This window comes from Ictalurus furcatus, chromosome 10, assembly GCF_023375685.1.
Source record: "Ictalurus furcatus strain D&B chromosome 10, Billie_1.0, whole genome shotgun sequence".
Classification (NCBI taxonomy): domain Eukaryota; kingdom Metazoa; phylum Chordata; class Actinopteri; order Siluriformes; family Ictaluridae; genus Ictalurus; species Ictalurus furcatus.
Window position 1 is genome coordinate 18,244,331 of NC_071264.1, and position 17,051 is coordinate 18,261,381.

General features: G+C 38.8%; 1 protein-coding gene across 1 annotated transcript in view; it reads right to left on the reverse strand.

The window, feature by feature from the left end:
* Positions 1 to 17,051, reverse strand: part of insrb (insulin receptor b) — an 83,691-nt gene that overhangs the window by 8,095 nt on the left and 58,545 nt on the right. Inside the window, exons 3-16 of the mRNA XM_053634428.1 lie at positions 10,679 to 11,000; positions 9,028 to 9,167; positions 7,286 to 7,430; positions 5,847 to 6,061; positions 5,085 to 5,211; positions 4,664 to 4,908; positions 3,880 to 4,047; positions 3,548 to 3,746; positions 2,839 to 3,107; positions 2,101 to 2,249; positions 1,217 to 1,373; positions 952 to 1,045; positions 772 to 839; positions 125 to 354 (exon numbers count right to left, since the gene is read on the reverse strand). Coding sequence (XP_053490403.1) covers positions 125 to 354; positions 772 to 839; positions 952 to 1,045; positions 1,217 to 1,373; positions 2,101 to 2,249; positions 2,839 to 3,107; positions 3,548 to 3,746; positions 3,880 to 4,047; positions 4,664 to 4,908; positions 5,085 to 5,211; positions 5,847 to 6,061; positions 7,286 to 7,430; positions 9,028 to 9,167; positions 10,679 to 11,000 — 2,528 coding nt within the window. The remainder of the gene's footprint in view (positions 1 to 124; positions 355 to 771; positions 840 to 951; positions 1,046 to 1,216; positions 1,374 to 2,100; positions 2,250 to 2,838; positions 3,108 to 3,547; positions 3,747 to 3,879; positions 4,048 to 4,663; positions 4,909 to 5,084; positions 5,212 to 5,846; positions 6,062 to 7,285; positions 7,431 to 9,027; positions 9,168 to 10,678; positions 11,001 to 17,051) is intronic.

The window sequence follows — 17,051 nt, forward strand, 5'->3', positions numbered from 1 at the left end:
TTGTAGCTGAGCTCCTGCAGGTCTCGTACTAAACAGATCTAAACATACATACACAGAATAATCTCTCAAATAAACCAAACTCAAACGACGTGAATTTTCAGTGCTATGTTTAAATCACACTCACCACATGGTGGCAGCTGAACGCCTTCATGACCGAGGCTTCGTTGAGGAATTCGATCCTCTCGCGCAGACTCGCAGATTCGTTAACAGTTTTGACGGCCACTCGAGTCTCCGATTCTCCTTTGACGATATCTTTAGCGATGCCCTCGTACACCATGCCGAAGGAGCCCTGACCAAGCTCGCGCAGGAGTGTGATCTTCTCACGTGCCACCTCCCAGTCATCAGGAATGTACACTGCACGAGACACACACACACACACACACACACACACACACACACACACACACAGTAAACATCACAGGTACTGACCTCTTTTGTTTAACCACTTAACAAGTTACAGCCAAAATGCATAGTATAAATTAAAATGAACAGAAATAAAAAGGAATAACTAATACATATATATATATATATTTCAAAACCACATTTGTAAATAAAGCACTAATATGAAATATGTATTTTTTTATTTAAAAAATGAGAATTTTTTCCTATTATTTTATCAGCATATATGAAATCGTACTCATTTCAATCCTGCTACACTAGCTGCTTAAAAAGAACTACAGATGATTTTCCCACCTTTCAGTTTCTCACTGATTGACCCTGACAGTTCTATATAAATTCTATAAGATTAATAGGACTGCTATTGGCTCTCACCATCGTTTGCGCTGATGTACTCTGGGTTTGAGGAGGCGATTAAGGGGCCCGTGGGTCCTTCAGTTTGCCTGCAGCAACACAGAGTGTTTAAATGATCAGTGTCTAAACTTGAGCGTGTGAAGAAATCAGAGGGGTGTGTGTGTGTGTGTGTGTGTGGGAGTGTGTGTGTGAGGTATGTACTTCTTCCTAAGTACAAAACAGACAGCGCTTCCAACAAAGATTGAGATGATGAGTAGAATCACGGGGCCAATGATGATCTTCACATTCATGTAGTCTGAAAGGGACAGGACAGTTTAGAGACCCTCCGAATTCACATGACTGATATGAATATATTCACAATAATAATAATAATAATCCATGTAATAATCTGTGGTGTTATTTTTTTGGCAGCGTGTGAAACTGCTGAATAAAGGAAATCCCAGACAGAATGCACATGAAATCTTACTGTCCGGCACGTAGAAGTGAACTGGCTCGGTCCACGATCCGTTTCCCTTCAGCGAAGTGGCTCGGATTCGCACGCTGTAATTCCCAGGATGTCCAACTCTCAGTTTACAACCTCCGTTCTTCTCATAACTGATCCTCGATACACAGTGATGCAGCTCCTGGGAGAGAGAGAGAGAGAGAGAGAGAGAAACAGAGAAACAGAGAGAAAGACACATAGAGAGAGAGAGACAGACAAACAGGGAATGAGAGAGAATGAGAGCGGGGGAGCGACAGAGAGAGAGAAACAGATGGAGAGAGAAAGAGAGAAGGAGAAGCAGAGAGAAAGCGAGAGAGAAAGAAGCAGAGAGAGAGACAGAGAGAAAGAGAGAGAGGAACAAAGAAAGAGAGAGAAGAAGAGAGAAAGAGATATATAACATTTAATAATGTTATAATAATGTGTATGCTGCTGTGTATGTGCGTGTGTATGCATGTATGTGTGCGTATGTGCGTGCGTATGTGCGCGCATGTATGTGTGTGTATGTGCATGCGTATATGCGCGCGCATGTGTGTGCACGTGTATGTGCGCATGTATGTGTGCGTGTGCGCATGTATGTGTGCGCGCATGTATGTGTGTGTGCGCGTATGTATGTATGTGTGCGTATGTGTGTGCGCATGTGTGTGTGCGTGCATGTATGTGTGCATATGTGTGTGTGTGCGCACATGTATGTGCGTATGTATGTGTGCGTATGTGTGTGTGCATGTATGTGCGCGTGTGTACATGTATGCGTGTGTGCATGCGCATGCATGTGTGCGTGTGTGTGCATGTATGTGTGTGTGCATGTATGTGTGTGTGTGTGTGTGTGTGTGTGTGTGTGTGTGTATGCGCGCGTGAAGTATTGCACTGACCTCATTATCAGACAGCCGATGGTAGTTGACCTCATACAGGATGATCATGCCGTTTGGGGATTTGGGCTCTTGCCATTTGATGTACACAAACTCGGGTTCTTCAGGGAGGATCTCAGGAACCACACGGCCCAAAATGTTGTCCGCTTTGTCTACAAAGACAGCAAAAGAGAAGCCTGATGTTCAAGACATCATACAATAGGGGTGTCACGCGCACGGCCTGTGGACCGGGACCAGCCCGACATCTAGTTTTCTGGCTCACCAAATGTAAATGAAAATTTAATCTCTAAATTAAAATGGTCTTGTGGATGTAACTGAATTGAAATATTAAAAAGAGCTAGTCTTTGGTATTCCATTTCCAAAGTAAAGCAATAACCTCTGACCTATTTTATACAGTCATAAAATCATTTACTGTGATGATGTGATGAAATGATGATGATGTAATTCTTCATTAACAAGCTAAACACTTGATGTTGTAAACATATCTCTTTTCAAACGAAATAATTTAGGGGTTGTACAGTGAATATGGTGAATAATTATGCAATTATAACCTTTCCACTTTTTTATGTGTAAATAATTTTGCAAATTATATATATTTTTTTGGATTAGGGTTAAACAGCTAGCTAACAAGACAGTAGTAAGTTAACACAACTAATCAGATATGACGAACACAATATTATTACATGTAGACTTTGGTAATGCTCTATATGACGGTTATGATGATGGAGGTGGTGATGTTACCCTCAGGCATGGTGCGGGCAGAGACGAAGGTAGCGACGCTGCAGTAATCCAGGTCCTCTGGGTGGTTACACGCCTGGATCTCGATCTGATAGCTGGTGAAGTGATGCAGGTTCGAGATGACTATCGATTCTTTACCGACAACCTTCAACACCAACTTCTCCTCTGGCGTTGGAGTAGGGGAGGAGCCGTTGGCCAGATGAGGAGGTGGGGTCAAGATGGAAGTGAGAGTAGAGTTAGCCACTCCCACTGAGCGGCGACGACGGTGCGATCTAAAGATGGACACAGAGAGAGAAAGTGATTTTTCTCCATGTCTTTCATAACAACTACAGTGCCGTGATAAACCTGTGCGTGTCAGTCCCAGTGAAAGAGGTGTGGCCTCTGTGCGTGTGTCAGTCCCAGTGGAAGAGGCATGGTCTCTGTGTGTATCTCAGTCCCAGTGAAAGAGGAATGGCCTCTGTGTGTGTGTCAGTCCTGCTGAAAGGTGTGGCCTTTGTGTGTGTGTGTGTGTGTGTGTGTGTGTGTGTGTGAATCCCAGTGAAAGTGTCTTGGCATCCTTCAACAAATAACTTGTGAATAAGTGTCTGTTTATTTTGTCTAACACTGAGGGATGATTTTGGTTGGTCTGATTCGAGTTGATCAATCTGATGATTCAGGTTGGTCTGATTCGAGTTGATCAATCTTGACTCTTGTCATTAGTTTGAGTTCTTACTTGGGTTCGAAGACCTCGTTGTGGATGTAGTTCTCGAAGGTCTTGCGGAACTCGCGCTCCTCAGCTTCCTTCTTCAGCTGTGTCTCGGTTTTGGGGCAGCTGCAACACTTCACGTTCTGATTCTGATCCTCGGTCTGATTCCACTTCAGACTGACTTCTGGGCTGGGGTTTGTGGGGGCACGTGACGGCAGCTTCATTCCTGCAGGGGAAAAACAACCAGAACAACTCTTCAATGCTGCCATGACACCATGAACTAGACAAAAGGCAGTCCAGTAATGTGCAGCTCTGACAATATTTTACACCCTCTCAGAAAGACAAAGGGAGGCTCAGACCTTTCTGGCAGTAGTCATACTTGTAGAGCTCGCTGTCCTCCCCTTGTTTCTGGTAGGACACGCGGTAGTGTGTTATGTTCCCGTTAGGCTCCGTGGGAGGTTTCCACTTCAGAATGATCGAAGACGAAGTGTTAGAGATGGAGATGGGGTCCAGAGGCACAGAGGGTCCTGAAACACGACCACACATGCATACACTTTCTTCATTACTTAATTCTCTTATTTCATTTTTAAAAAGAAAAAGGAAAAATACGTTCTCCTTTTTAAACAAAAAAAAAGAAAACCTAAACTTTAAAATCTTTTTTTATTATTATTCAAATAAAATATGGCATGATTTGAGTGCAGTCCTTTTTTTTTTTACTTATGTTTTAACCTTTACTAACTTCAGTCTCATCCTCATTATAATTGAGAAAAAAACAGCTAAATTGTTTTATCTTCCTCAAAATTTTTTTTAAAAAAATATAAATGTAGTTTTCAATTAAAAATAAAAATGGCAGGATTTGCCTTCAGTCCCTCAAAAATGGAAATATATTACTTACATTTATTATTTTATATTAACTTAAGAATGACAAGATTAGACATCAGTATTTTCCATCTTAATTTAAATTAAAAAATAATAAATTACAGAATTAATTCTTAAATAAAGACTTAAAGGAGAACAACCTGAAAACGTTCATTTGAGCGGAGAACTTTCATTTTTGTTAATCATGTTATTCTTGTTTTAATTACAATTTTTCATGAGCATTATTAGAAAATAATTTAAAAGTGAATTTAAAAGGGCACTGACGGCTGGCGTTGGTGCGGACATAGATGATTTTGCTCTTGGCTCCTTGGACCTGCTGATCGTCAGAGACAGACAGCTGCGTTTTCACCATGATGGCATACTGCGTCCATGGCTTCAGCTGCGTCAGGAGACAGCCAGGGTCGCGCTTCAATTCTGACGTCCTCTCCGGCGGCTCCACGTCCGTGATCACCCAACTGTTAGAACCACAAGCATCCTGTCCATCGTACTCAGTCACGTTCTGATACGGACTGGAGAGACAGAAAGGCACACAGAGAGAGACAGACAGAGAGAGAGAGAGAGAGAGAGAGAGAGAGAGAGAGAGAGAGAGAGAGTGTGTTGGGTTGCTCAGTTCTGTTCTAATAAACATTTATACACACACTGGGTGCTGTAGTATGTTATGTGTGAACCCCGGTATGACACTCACGCTTCTTTATAAAGCACCATGAAGCCCAGCAGGTCTCTGAAGTCACGAGGCCAAAATGGCTCCCACGTGATCAATATATGTTTAGCCATCGTGCGAATGATGGTAAAATTCAGAAGCTGGTTTTCACCTGAGAGACAAAATCAGTGGTGAGAAAGGTGGAGTCACATCACAGTCAGATGTAAAGGTCCACTTTGATCTGTCTATTTATCTCTCTCTCTATCACACAATAGAAAAATTCATAATAGGAAAAAAAATGCATCAGCATTTTTATTTTCTGTAAATCTCTAAAAATTGTGACTGACTGTGTAAGGAACAATATAGTAAATAAGCAACTAGTAAATATTGTTGTTTAGTATATATAAAATTGTAAGGTAAATAATGTGCATTTAAAAAAGTTTAATAAAGCACATACCAAATAAATTACATACAAAACAAGCAATATATAATACACTATAATACACACTAATAATAATAAATGTTTAGTTGAAAAAGGGAATTTGCCTCATTAAAATAAAATATTAATAATTCTATAAAAAGCAATTTAATACTATTAAGCAAGTTAATATTTTTCATGTGAAAATAATCTCAAGGTTTATAGTTTGTTTCTTAACGAAGAGTAATAGCAGGGTATGGATTAACTGCTTGGTGATCGACACTGATTTCAGAGACCACTTTTGTGTTAAGTGCATGTAAACATCACTGCTTTATGATGCTCGCTGGGTCTCAGGGGTTAAGTTAAACATGGTAAAGATGCGAGCATACAGGAGGCCTGATCCCCGTTGGTGCGAGGTCCGATATCGTTCTTGACTTGTCGTGCTTTGGTCCCCGTCACTTCCTCCATCTTGTGGATCTCAGACAGGCAGAGTTTGGGGTTGTAGTGGAAGAACACGCGGCCATGCTGGATGGTCAGGTTGTGTTTGGACCAGTCCCAGAGCTGACGTAAGTTCTGATTATCCAGTGCGTAAAACGAGTAGTTCCTGTAAAAACAACAACAACACAAATCTAAATTATTGCTAAATGCCAAATTATATAATTATTCAAATACGTATTTGATTACTAAAACATAAAAGCCTCTAACAAATACTAATATAAAATTTGTATTAATAAATAAAATTGCTAAAATTAAAAAAAAAAAGCACATCTTATTGTTGAGTAAATATTAGGACTAATTCTCTGATTTTAATCGATCGTCAATATAAGGAAACAATATCGAAATCCCCGAATCGATTCTAAATGCTTTAGTTGAAAAGATGTGAATATTATCTGTTGTTCGTCTCTCGTCCTGAAGATGTCGCCATCGTTCATGTTTTGAATTTTGAAAACGGTTTTATTTCTTAAACGTGTTTCAAGTTGTTCATGAATTTCCCTGTTGCACATTTACGGTGTTTTTATTAAAATTTTTTTTTTTTTTTTACAGTAATGTGCATTGTGCAGTTTGTGCTTACCTTGTGTGCATTGTATGCACATATTTATGATTTCTTGTTACAAGGTAATTAAAACACAATTGTGTGGGCCCTATTGTTAATGCAGATGTGTGTTTCAGTAACACAGCTAAGTAGGAGTGTTTCAGTTATCAGCATTTATATTAAAATATGGATTCGATGTCTGTAAAACTAACATTTTAAATTAAAGATTGATAACTAACCGATATTGAATAGAATCGAAACCATATAAATAAGAATCGAATCACTAAATTGGTCGCAATACCCAGCCCTAGGAAATATGGTAAACCCACAACTTTTATTCTGGAAACCAATTTTTTTTTTACGCCATCCTTATTTATGGCTGTTTCTGTGGTAAACAGTTCATCAGACCAGAAGGTGTGCAAAAACCCTAAAGCCTTCCTGGCTTCCCTATACATGTTCATTATGCCTCTAGGGCTGCTAGCTACAAAGATATACTGATTAATTTTATATAACAACAGCAACTAGTAACTGTAAATGTAACTATAAATGGATAAAAAGTATGACCTGTTCTTAAATAAATACGTGTTGTAATTGGTGGAAAACCGATGTGGTATAAGAAGAATAAAACACTTTTAAACATGTTGTTACGGGGAAATAATCAACTTCGCACCAGGTTGCATCACACAACCCTGTCAGACAGAATATTTTCATCACTGTCATGTTTCTTATATTTCTTCTAAATGGTCTGGAAAAGGAAGCTCATGAGCAAGTGTGCTGATGTCAGTGAGGCCTTACCCGCTTTCCAGAGCCTCTCCGCGGATGAGGCGGAGTTTCCGGAGGAAGGACAGCGAGACAAGAGCGTAAGCCCTGCGGATGGTCAGGTTGCCAGTGATCTCTTCCAGCTGACCCAGGTTGGCCTCCAGTTCTGCCGCTATGTTATCTGAGAAACAGAGGAACCACTTCAATACTCTTAATTCCACATTTATTCTTGGCTATTTAAGCACAAATTTCACTTCCTTGTACAGCCACATGGAAGAAACTGCATTCTTATTTTTTAGTTTTTATAATAGTTAATACAGAGAAATATGTTTTATTCTTGGTTGCATTAGAGTCAAAATTTCTCAGTCGTGTGCTAGTTGCCTTGAGTAGTCACTCAGGTTCCACCATACTGAGACTTTGTCTGTTCCTCTAGCTACAGCAAAATGTTGAAATACTCAGAAAGTTTGTATTAGTAACCTAATTAACATTGTTTATAGAATTTTGAGGAAAATAATGAATTTAATCCACTTTGGAATAAGGCTGTAACATTATAAAATGTGGAAAAAGTGAAGTGCCGTGAATACTTTCCGGATGCACTGTAAAATAATTAGAAAAAATTAACCATTATTTTTATCCTTTCGGTCAAATTGTACACTGCAAACATCAAAGCCAGCTTTAACTTGTCAATGTTGGCAAGTGGCCATGGTATAAGCGAGATAATCCACAGCCAGGTGTACATTACACAATTTGCTTTTTGTCGGGTGGTTCTTTGCCTCCACGTTGTGCGTTAAAATCGTGTAATGTACACCTGGCTGTTTATTATCACTTACATAACATACACAACAACAAAAAATAAGTCTACTCAGTCGTTTCCACTAATTACTATTTACAGACCCCCAGGGCCATATTCTGAATTTCTTCATCGAATTGCAGATTTCGTCACAAACCTGGTTGTTTCTGTAGACAAAGCAGTAATTGTTGGAGACTTTAATATTAATTTTATTAATCAGAACATAATAGGACCCACTCGTTATTGTGGTCACACTACTGATTTATTTAACATTTGGATTAACTCTTGAAAATACAGGCTGCGTTTGAAATTACGTACTGTGACAGTACCAACTGTATTGGATACCTGCTGCTTGGCCGTTGATACAGTACGTACTGATCAATAGAAATGTGTAGCATGAATACAATCTGGACGTACTACATCCGCCATGTGCCCTACAACTTAAAAAGAGCCAAAACGCTGCCTTCCACTGTTTTTGATTCTGACAGCTCTTCCGTGCCAGTCCCGATGCCTTATAGGATAGCGCAGTGTCCAGTGCTTCCATACTGCAGAATCTCAGCAGAAGCAGTAGGTCATCCGGGTATTTCTCTCCTACTGTTTTATGAATACTGAGAATTCTAACATACTACTCCTTTGGCGTACTGCTTTTCTTCTACTGTATAGTAGGGTAGTAAGGATATTTGGATGCAGCCATAGTCACACCACGCCACTCTGAAGCTATCTCAGATCATTACCTCATCTCTTTTAAAATGGATCTTAGTCATAATATATGCACTTCGTCATGTTCCGCACCAAATTTACAATCATGTCAGCTACTGTACACCAAAACCCCCAAAACCCTGAACACACCCATTCAGACCATTCTCACATCAGCCTGAAGTTCAGAGATTTATGACGTATCTATCTGGTATCAGACAAACTACTTTGTTAATGTTACACTCCATTTCCTGGGAGAAAAAAAAAGAGAAATGTTGTAAATGGCGCTTACTGCCACCGCGGATCTTTATGATGAGGCTGCCGTTGAGGACGGTGCAACCACGCAAAGCCTGAGCTGCAGTCACCGAGTCTATCGTCTGCACTCCGGTACACAGCTTAGGACAGAGACCAGCGCACAGAGTACAGTTTAACCTGGAACAGAGACAAAACACGGTTTAACATTTATAGGTGGAATCTCTAGTGGAAGAGGGAAAGCTGTATCTGTAGGTTTTCTGACATCCTCAGGACAGTGGAGTTTACACGGAGTGGTTTCTCCGATTGCATTTTTTTTCTCTTATTCACTTTAAGAGAGATAAAAGAGAGGCTAGTGAGGGAACTGTTTATAGCTTCTAGAACATGAGTGAGAACAGGAATTAACTTGTTTCACAGTCCTACCATAACAATAACCATGATTATAAAGGGATAAACGTATGGCGTTTAATAAATTCAAATTTGTAATCGTTGTCGAATCTCTGGGGAGTAAAAACACTTAAGAACATTCTGTTACTGTAAAATAATTGTTTTTAAAAATGTTTTCAATTCTGCTAATGCCAAAATGATCTAGATGAATATATTTTGCCAAAATAAAAAAACCTTTTATATTTGAGTGAATATGGTGAAGTGTCAAGCTTTATAAAGAGGAGTCAAAAGAAAGTAACAAATGGACAAAAAAAATTTTTATCATGTCCACTTGTGGAAAACAACAGCAGGGGAAAAAAAGTGAGCGAGAGAGAGAGAGATAGAGAGAGAGAGAGGGAGGGAGAGAGAGATAGAGAGAGAGAGGTGTGTGTGTGTGTGTGTGTGTAGTGAGAGCTTATTAGTGAACGCCTGCCAGGCGAAGGTGGCTGCAGCAGAAAAACAACCAAATTACCAATTTCCGAGTCCTTGGAAGAGAGAAATCCTATCAAGCCTCTAAAATCTACAGACTGCATGAAGGAAACAAAGAAAGAAAAAGGAATTACTGAAATAAAGAAAGAGCAAAAGAGCCAAAGATAGACCAAAAAAGTTAAAGAATGACAAATCGAAAGAATTAATAAAAGAACGATCACCCAATTGAATGGAAAAAGAGAGAGAGAGAGAAGGTTAAAAAAAAAAGCGTGGGAGACCAAAACAGCAAAAGAACAAAAGAAATCCAGAAAGAATGAAAAATAAATAAAGAGAGTAAATGAGCCAAAGAACAAATGAAATAACGAAAGAACAAGCGAAAGAAGAAGTCATTAAAAAGTAAAGAAATAGCAAAAGAATGAATGACAAAGAATGAACAAATGAAAAAAAAGCATGAATTAATGAAAAACAGAGCACGAGTAAATGAACTAAGACAAATGATCAAACAAACATGTGAATGAAAGAAAGCCAGAGACAGTGAAAGAGAAAAACAAAGAGTGAAGGAACAAAAGAAAGAAAATTAGCAAAAGACTGGAAAAATGAACAAAAGAATCAAAGGACGAAAGAAAAAAAAGCAGAAGAAAGAAAGAAAAAAAGCTTTTGAAACATCTGAAGATTTTTTGATGATTTACTTTTTATTCTCAGTGACAGTTTTGTGTGCTGTAAGGTTCAGGAACTTGTACAGGAACTTGCACAGGAACTGTGTAGTTCTCATTGAGGAGAGTTTTCATGTGGTTCAATACTGAGTTATAGCGTGTGCAATTAAAAGTGTTACTCACGTGGAGTCCATGATGGTGTACCCTGACGGGCATTCTGGGATACATGCTCCGTCGTGGATGACATACTGGTGACAGTCTTTGCTCTTCGTCTGTTTGCAGTGGTTATGAAGTTCCTGACAGAACTGGAAGGAGACGCAGCGCCACCCTTTAAAGGTGTAGTAACCGGGAGGACATCGTTCCACGCACGTGTCTTCATGCAGGAAGTGACGACATGCCACACACGCCCTGGCACTGCCCACTTCCGAGCACCCGCCCAGACACTGATCATGGCAACACTGATTGGATGAGGTGCAGCTGGGATGTTTACACGCAGAAGGACAAACTGAGGACAGAGAAAATACAACCTCTATTATTATTATTATTATTATTATTATTATTATTACTAATCACAACATCATTAATTCCTGCCTTTAGTCCCAATTCAACAGAGTTTAATGTGAAAATGAAAATTTATCTTTTTAAAAGTGTTCTTGTGTCTCTTCTTGGGATTTATTAATATTAATATTTCAAAAATTACACACAAAAAAATTAGGAAGTTGGCACGGTTGTTTCCTGCAATTTATTACAATATTACAAAAATTAGGAATCAAGTTTGCTTGTTTCGTGAGATTTATTACAACATTTAAACCTTAAAACAATTAAAAAAATAAAAATGAAGAACGAAACAAACAAACGAATGAATGCAAAACTGTTATTCAGTCTTTTCCTTGTAGTTATTACAATATTAAAATACACTTAAAAAAATATATGGAAGGACTGTTTTTGAAAGATTTTCAAAAATGATGGATGAAGAGAGAGGGTGGGTAAGGGGGAGAGAGAGAGATGGAGAGGGGGAGAGAGAGAGGGAGAGGACAAGCGAAAGCGAGAGGGAGAGAGAGAGGGAGAGAGAGAGGGAGAGAGAGAGGGAGAGAGAGAGACAGAGAGAGAGAGAGAGAGAGAGAGAGAGAGAGAGAGAGAGAGGCGAAGGATTTTTCAGCATTTGGACTGTGAGTGTTTTTGTCTGCAGTGTGACATCAACGTTAAATCTGCCGGACTTCATTAGTGTCCTGTAAGAACCCTGCGTCATGTGACACTAGGGGGCCCCATTGGAACAAAACAACACAAACCCCTTTTGGTTTTTAGCAGCGTGGAGCGCCGCCTGTCTGAAAAGAGGGACAGAGGTGAAGGAGTTCAAGACGATGAAGTTTCTCCTGATTGGACAACTGGACAGCAGAAGACTGGAGGAGAGGAGGGATCAAAAAAATGAACACGGGGAAAAAGACTTAACCCTTCATAGGACTTGGTCATATATATATATATATATATATATATATATATATATATATATATATATATATATATTCATTCCTATTGAGCTGTAATTCTAAAAAAAAAAAAAAACATCCTACAGCTGCGATTTGTTTAATTGGATTTATTGCACATTAAAAAAGAGAACTGTGGCTTGTTTGTTTTCTGAAATTCATTACAATATAAAAAAAAACTGATAAAAAGACTGCACTGTGGGACAGCTGCTTCCTAGGATTTATTAAAGTATTTTTGAGGAAAAAAAAACAAGACAGTATTGTTTTTCAGTCATTTATTGGGATTTATTACAATATTACAACATATAAAAAAGGTAGAACTGCAGCTTGGCTCTTTCAATCAACTACAATCAACTACGTTAAATCACTTGCATTAAATCTGACAAAATTATGACATTATGTCATTGTTGTATTTTCAATAATGTTGTGGAACATAAATTGCTTCCTGTTCTCACTTGTGTTATATCAGCTATAATCCATCATTCCCTCACCAGCCTCCCTTTTCCCCCTCTTTCTTGAAGTTAATAAGACATGTCAGAGAAATCGCAAAGCGTAAACTCCTCTGTCCTGAAGACGTCAGAAAACTTACAGCTTTACCTCTGACTGTTACAAAGCACTGACACTGGAGACTCCTTCCATAAATCTGTTTATGTAGAGGGAACCCTGTACAAGTCCCTGTGAATGAGCTGTTACTATAGAAACGCTGCCGTATTAGACCACATCTGTGATTCGCAGCAGTGCTACTGTCAGAGCTGCTGTTATTGAAAATGAATCAACAGCTTCTGAATGAGGATGAATAACGAAGCTCTAATGTCCGAGAGAAACCGAGCAACTGTTAATGCTGAACTGTGCGTATGATTAGTTTTGGCAGGAAAATAATTTAAAACGATATTTTGAATAATAATCTTGATGAATATATTTCAGTCTCTAACTGTGTATCAAAAATTTACTGAAGTGTTTTAATACGTTTTTATTGAATGGTATGTCCCAATGTTTCGTTTGCATTGTCCGCTGATGATGTCGCTGAACACTACCGTAGTAACCGTTTTGTAACCGTTAGTAACCGAGGCGATCACAGACCAGCAGAGTGATACAAACAGTGAAATGCCCTGCCATGGTTATACTAAATATAAACACTTTTGTAACGCTGCTCGACCAATCAGATTAGTGGCCCAGAACTAACTGTCAAAACTCTGGAGATTTCACACATTATAAAGGAGATCATGTGACTATATCGATGACATGCTACTGGTTAAATGTGTGGGGGGTTTTTTAAAGTCCCTTTTTTTGTTTTACCTCACTTTTTAATCTTTGACCGTATTTTTTTTTTTTAGGTCTAAAGGGTAAAAAGGTATTTGAGCTTTGTCTTCTTGTTGATTCATTTGAACTCTCTTGCAATTTTGTTGTTCAACCAATCCTGATCTGAAATGATCCACTTCCTGTCTCAATAGAAAAGAAAGAAAGAAAACTATCACTTTTCTCGCTTAAATGTCTAAACCAATCCTGTGAATGCAGTAACCAAACATCTCACTTGCTCTCTGTCACCCGTTTCCACACAGCAGAGCTCATACCACACACACACACACACACACACACACACACACACACACATTCTTCTGGAAAATTCCACTCCGGAGTTTTGGCACAGCCCGAGATCCGCCCTCGCCCATAACCAATGTATTTGCTGTCTGTGGAAGGCAGCCATTCAATGGCCTCTTCTAGTGCTGAGAGAGATCCGCCCCTCAGTAACCCCTCACGCTGACGCACTCACACACACACACACACACACACACACACACACACACACACACAAAAACCTCTTCATGCAACAGGAACAAATGTCTGAGTAGAGACAAAGCCATAACACAGGGCTACAGCAGTACTGATGCACCTTACAGCGTTACCAACTCCCCCCCCCACTGCAAACCCAAACACCAGTCCCCCACCCCACCACGGCCACACACATGCTCACACACCCCCACACTACCCCCTACCAATCAGTGTGACACGTATCTGCACTCAGAGAGGCCGCACACTTCTATTCATGCTCCATGTTTGTGTTTCCCTCTCGATTAAAGCGGCTGTGTTTACACTGTCTCCATCACACGGATGTAGTGTGCAGGGGAAGTGCGCTTCCGGCTCAGGAATATAACCCGGCCCTTTAACTGTGTGAACAATAAACACGCCTTGATCCCAGAGGCAAGTCACTACACCAGAAGCCCACACACACACACACACACACACACACACGCACACACACGCACACACACGCACACACACGCACACACGCACGCACGCACACGTGTGCCCACTTACACATGCATGCTTAGTTGACTCATTTAGGAGCATTTCATTTCCTGATATTTACATCTAGATGTGTTAAACAACTTACAACATCTTTTGTTTGAACTCTGCAAGAACTGGCCTTGCCGTTTCAATCCTTTGGCATGGACTGTATAGAAAATAAAATAACACGTGGTCAAGCCCAACAACAAATGTATTTGAGTAACAGTGCTCAACAATATGACGACAAAGCACTGATATTCCGAGGGTTGGGGGGAAAAAAAAAAAAAAAAAAAAAAAAAAAGAGTTAGAAAAAGATGTGATATTTATAGAAACATGTATCGTGAATTTGTTTTCAGAACAAACAAAAACCAAATACAAATAAATAATATACTCTGGTATATTACTTATATTTACAGATTTTCCACAAATTTTAATGTAATATAACATATTATATTAATATAATAATTATTATATCACTATACCATTTTTTTTTTAAAAAGAACAATTACCAACCCATTAACATGCAACTATCAATGGACACAGCTACAGAGATAAAATTAATCAAATAAAATTGTAAAATGGTGCTTTTACTTTCTTTCTTTCCCCCCTCCGTTTCAGTGTTCAACAATTAAATTTTCAGGTTTTTTGTTTAAATAACAGTTTCAAATTCTGATTAGACACAACTGATTCAAAATCTGTTACTGTTAATTTTCATTAACATTTCAATGTTTAATTATTTACATTTCAGTGGCTTCAAGAAATAAAGTAATAATTACAATTTCTGATTTGAAGCAGCTGTTGTAATTGAAAAAAAAAAAAAAAACTCCTTTAGTTTTCATGTATTTTTTTATTTCTTTATTTTTGCCAGGAATTCCTGGCAGATTATTATACATCATTAAATATCTCCAAACATGTACAGTGATGACATTTTTGTCGTGTTCCAGTACATACTATCAAAGTATAGATAGTAGTAATGTTTTTTTTTAAATAAACAAACAATAAGGGAAGAAATTAAGAAATATAATAGTATTCTACAATTACTTTTTATCAGAATAATTTTTTTTTTAAATATATATTTATATTGGGTATATATGCATATATAAAAATCACATTCTTCTGAAAAAACTAAAAGACATACATTTCTTTCATTTCTTAAGAAATAGTCTCACATTTTTGTTGTTTCATGTCTAAAAAAAAGAGCACTTATTGGAGTATTTTAAACATTACAAAACTCGTGGAACTGACAGATGGACATTACAGCTCTTAGAAACTGAATTAAACACTGGAGAACTGGGACAGAAAAGTCATTTGACTAAAGGTAAATTAGCACAGAGAAAGAGAGGAAGTTGTCAAACAAGCTCGCTAATGAAGTTTGTTCATTCAAAGTAGCTAAAGAAGCAGTGTTAAATACATTTCCAACTCTAGCCAGAATGAAAAGGGAGGATAATAAAACTCAGCCCTTTTTGCTAAAACCAGAGACTTTACTGACACACTCATTCTCCTCCATCCAAAAAAAAAGTGTACGTAAAAAATGTAAACAATGTCCCGAAATGTATTTCAAATGCATAATTAACCTGATGACAAGTTACTTGGACAGAGGAGTTTACACTTTGCAGTTCCTCGGTAACGTAAAAGAGAAAAGCAACTAATGTCTTGTAATTATTGACAGATTGCTGCTCTAGTGTGCTCCCAGTAGCATGGGATCATTAACTTCCGAAGAGTATCATTTCGTTCCCCACCTTACACCCTCCAGACAAACTGCTCCTACTTCCACAGGTACTGTAATACTGTGATGAGAACCGGATACAGGGACTCAACCCGGATAAAGGATAGTACCGGATTTGGATTATTAACGGTAACGCGCCGCACTGTCTGGTGGAAAAGTGTTACATACAAGAGGAACTAAAACCCTAAACTTTATCTCAAATTCACACCGGATGTGTCGCATCATGAGTCACGTCATGACCTCTGTCGATCCACACTCTATGCATCTCAGCTGTGTTTCTGTACTACTGGCAGGAGAAAGAGCGACAATGCATTCTTATTTTACTCCGTTCTGGCAATGGCAATTAAACTTTAAGATTATTAGTTAGGTGAATTTACATATAATGTATATTAATTCACTGAATAAGCATAATTCAAGAGCTCCCAGAATCTCCTGCTGACAACCTCACACCCCTCAACCATGCCCCTCTCTCAGCCAAGCTGATCAACTCTCCAATTTACTAATGGCACTTTCCTGTTGCTCGCTAACTGTTCAGAATTTTGTATAAATGTCCCTCGGTGTGTAAAAACACAATATAAGAATACAATGAAGAAATCTGTGCAATATCTCACCACAATAGGAGCACAGCTTATTATGTGTTACGACTGTCATGAAGAGGCGTCCAATACAACGTACTGGAAATAAAGCGCCCAAAAACCAAAAGAAGAGAGATCACGCTGCTAAGTCCTATTTGCTATTGAACTTTTGAAGCCTGTTCTGTCCGTAGTGATGGCCAGCTGTAATTGTAAAAACTGTTGACGTGACATGAGAAAGCGGGACAGTGAATAACCGGTATATTTCACACAGTCACACAGTGTGACAGAACACAACGCTGTAATGTCTCTATAGACATGACGACATGTCCTCAACATTTACGGCAAAGCATGTAACCACCCGTCACCACCTGAGACACACTGAGTGACAACTACTAACCCCCTTAACACACACACACACACACACACACACACACACACACACTCCCTTTACTGACACCTACCATGTATGTGTGGAATAAATAGGG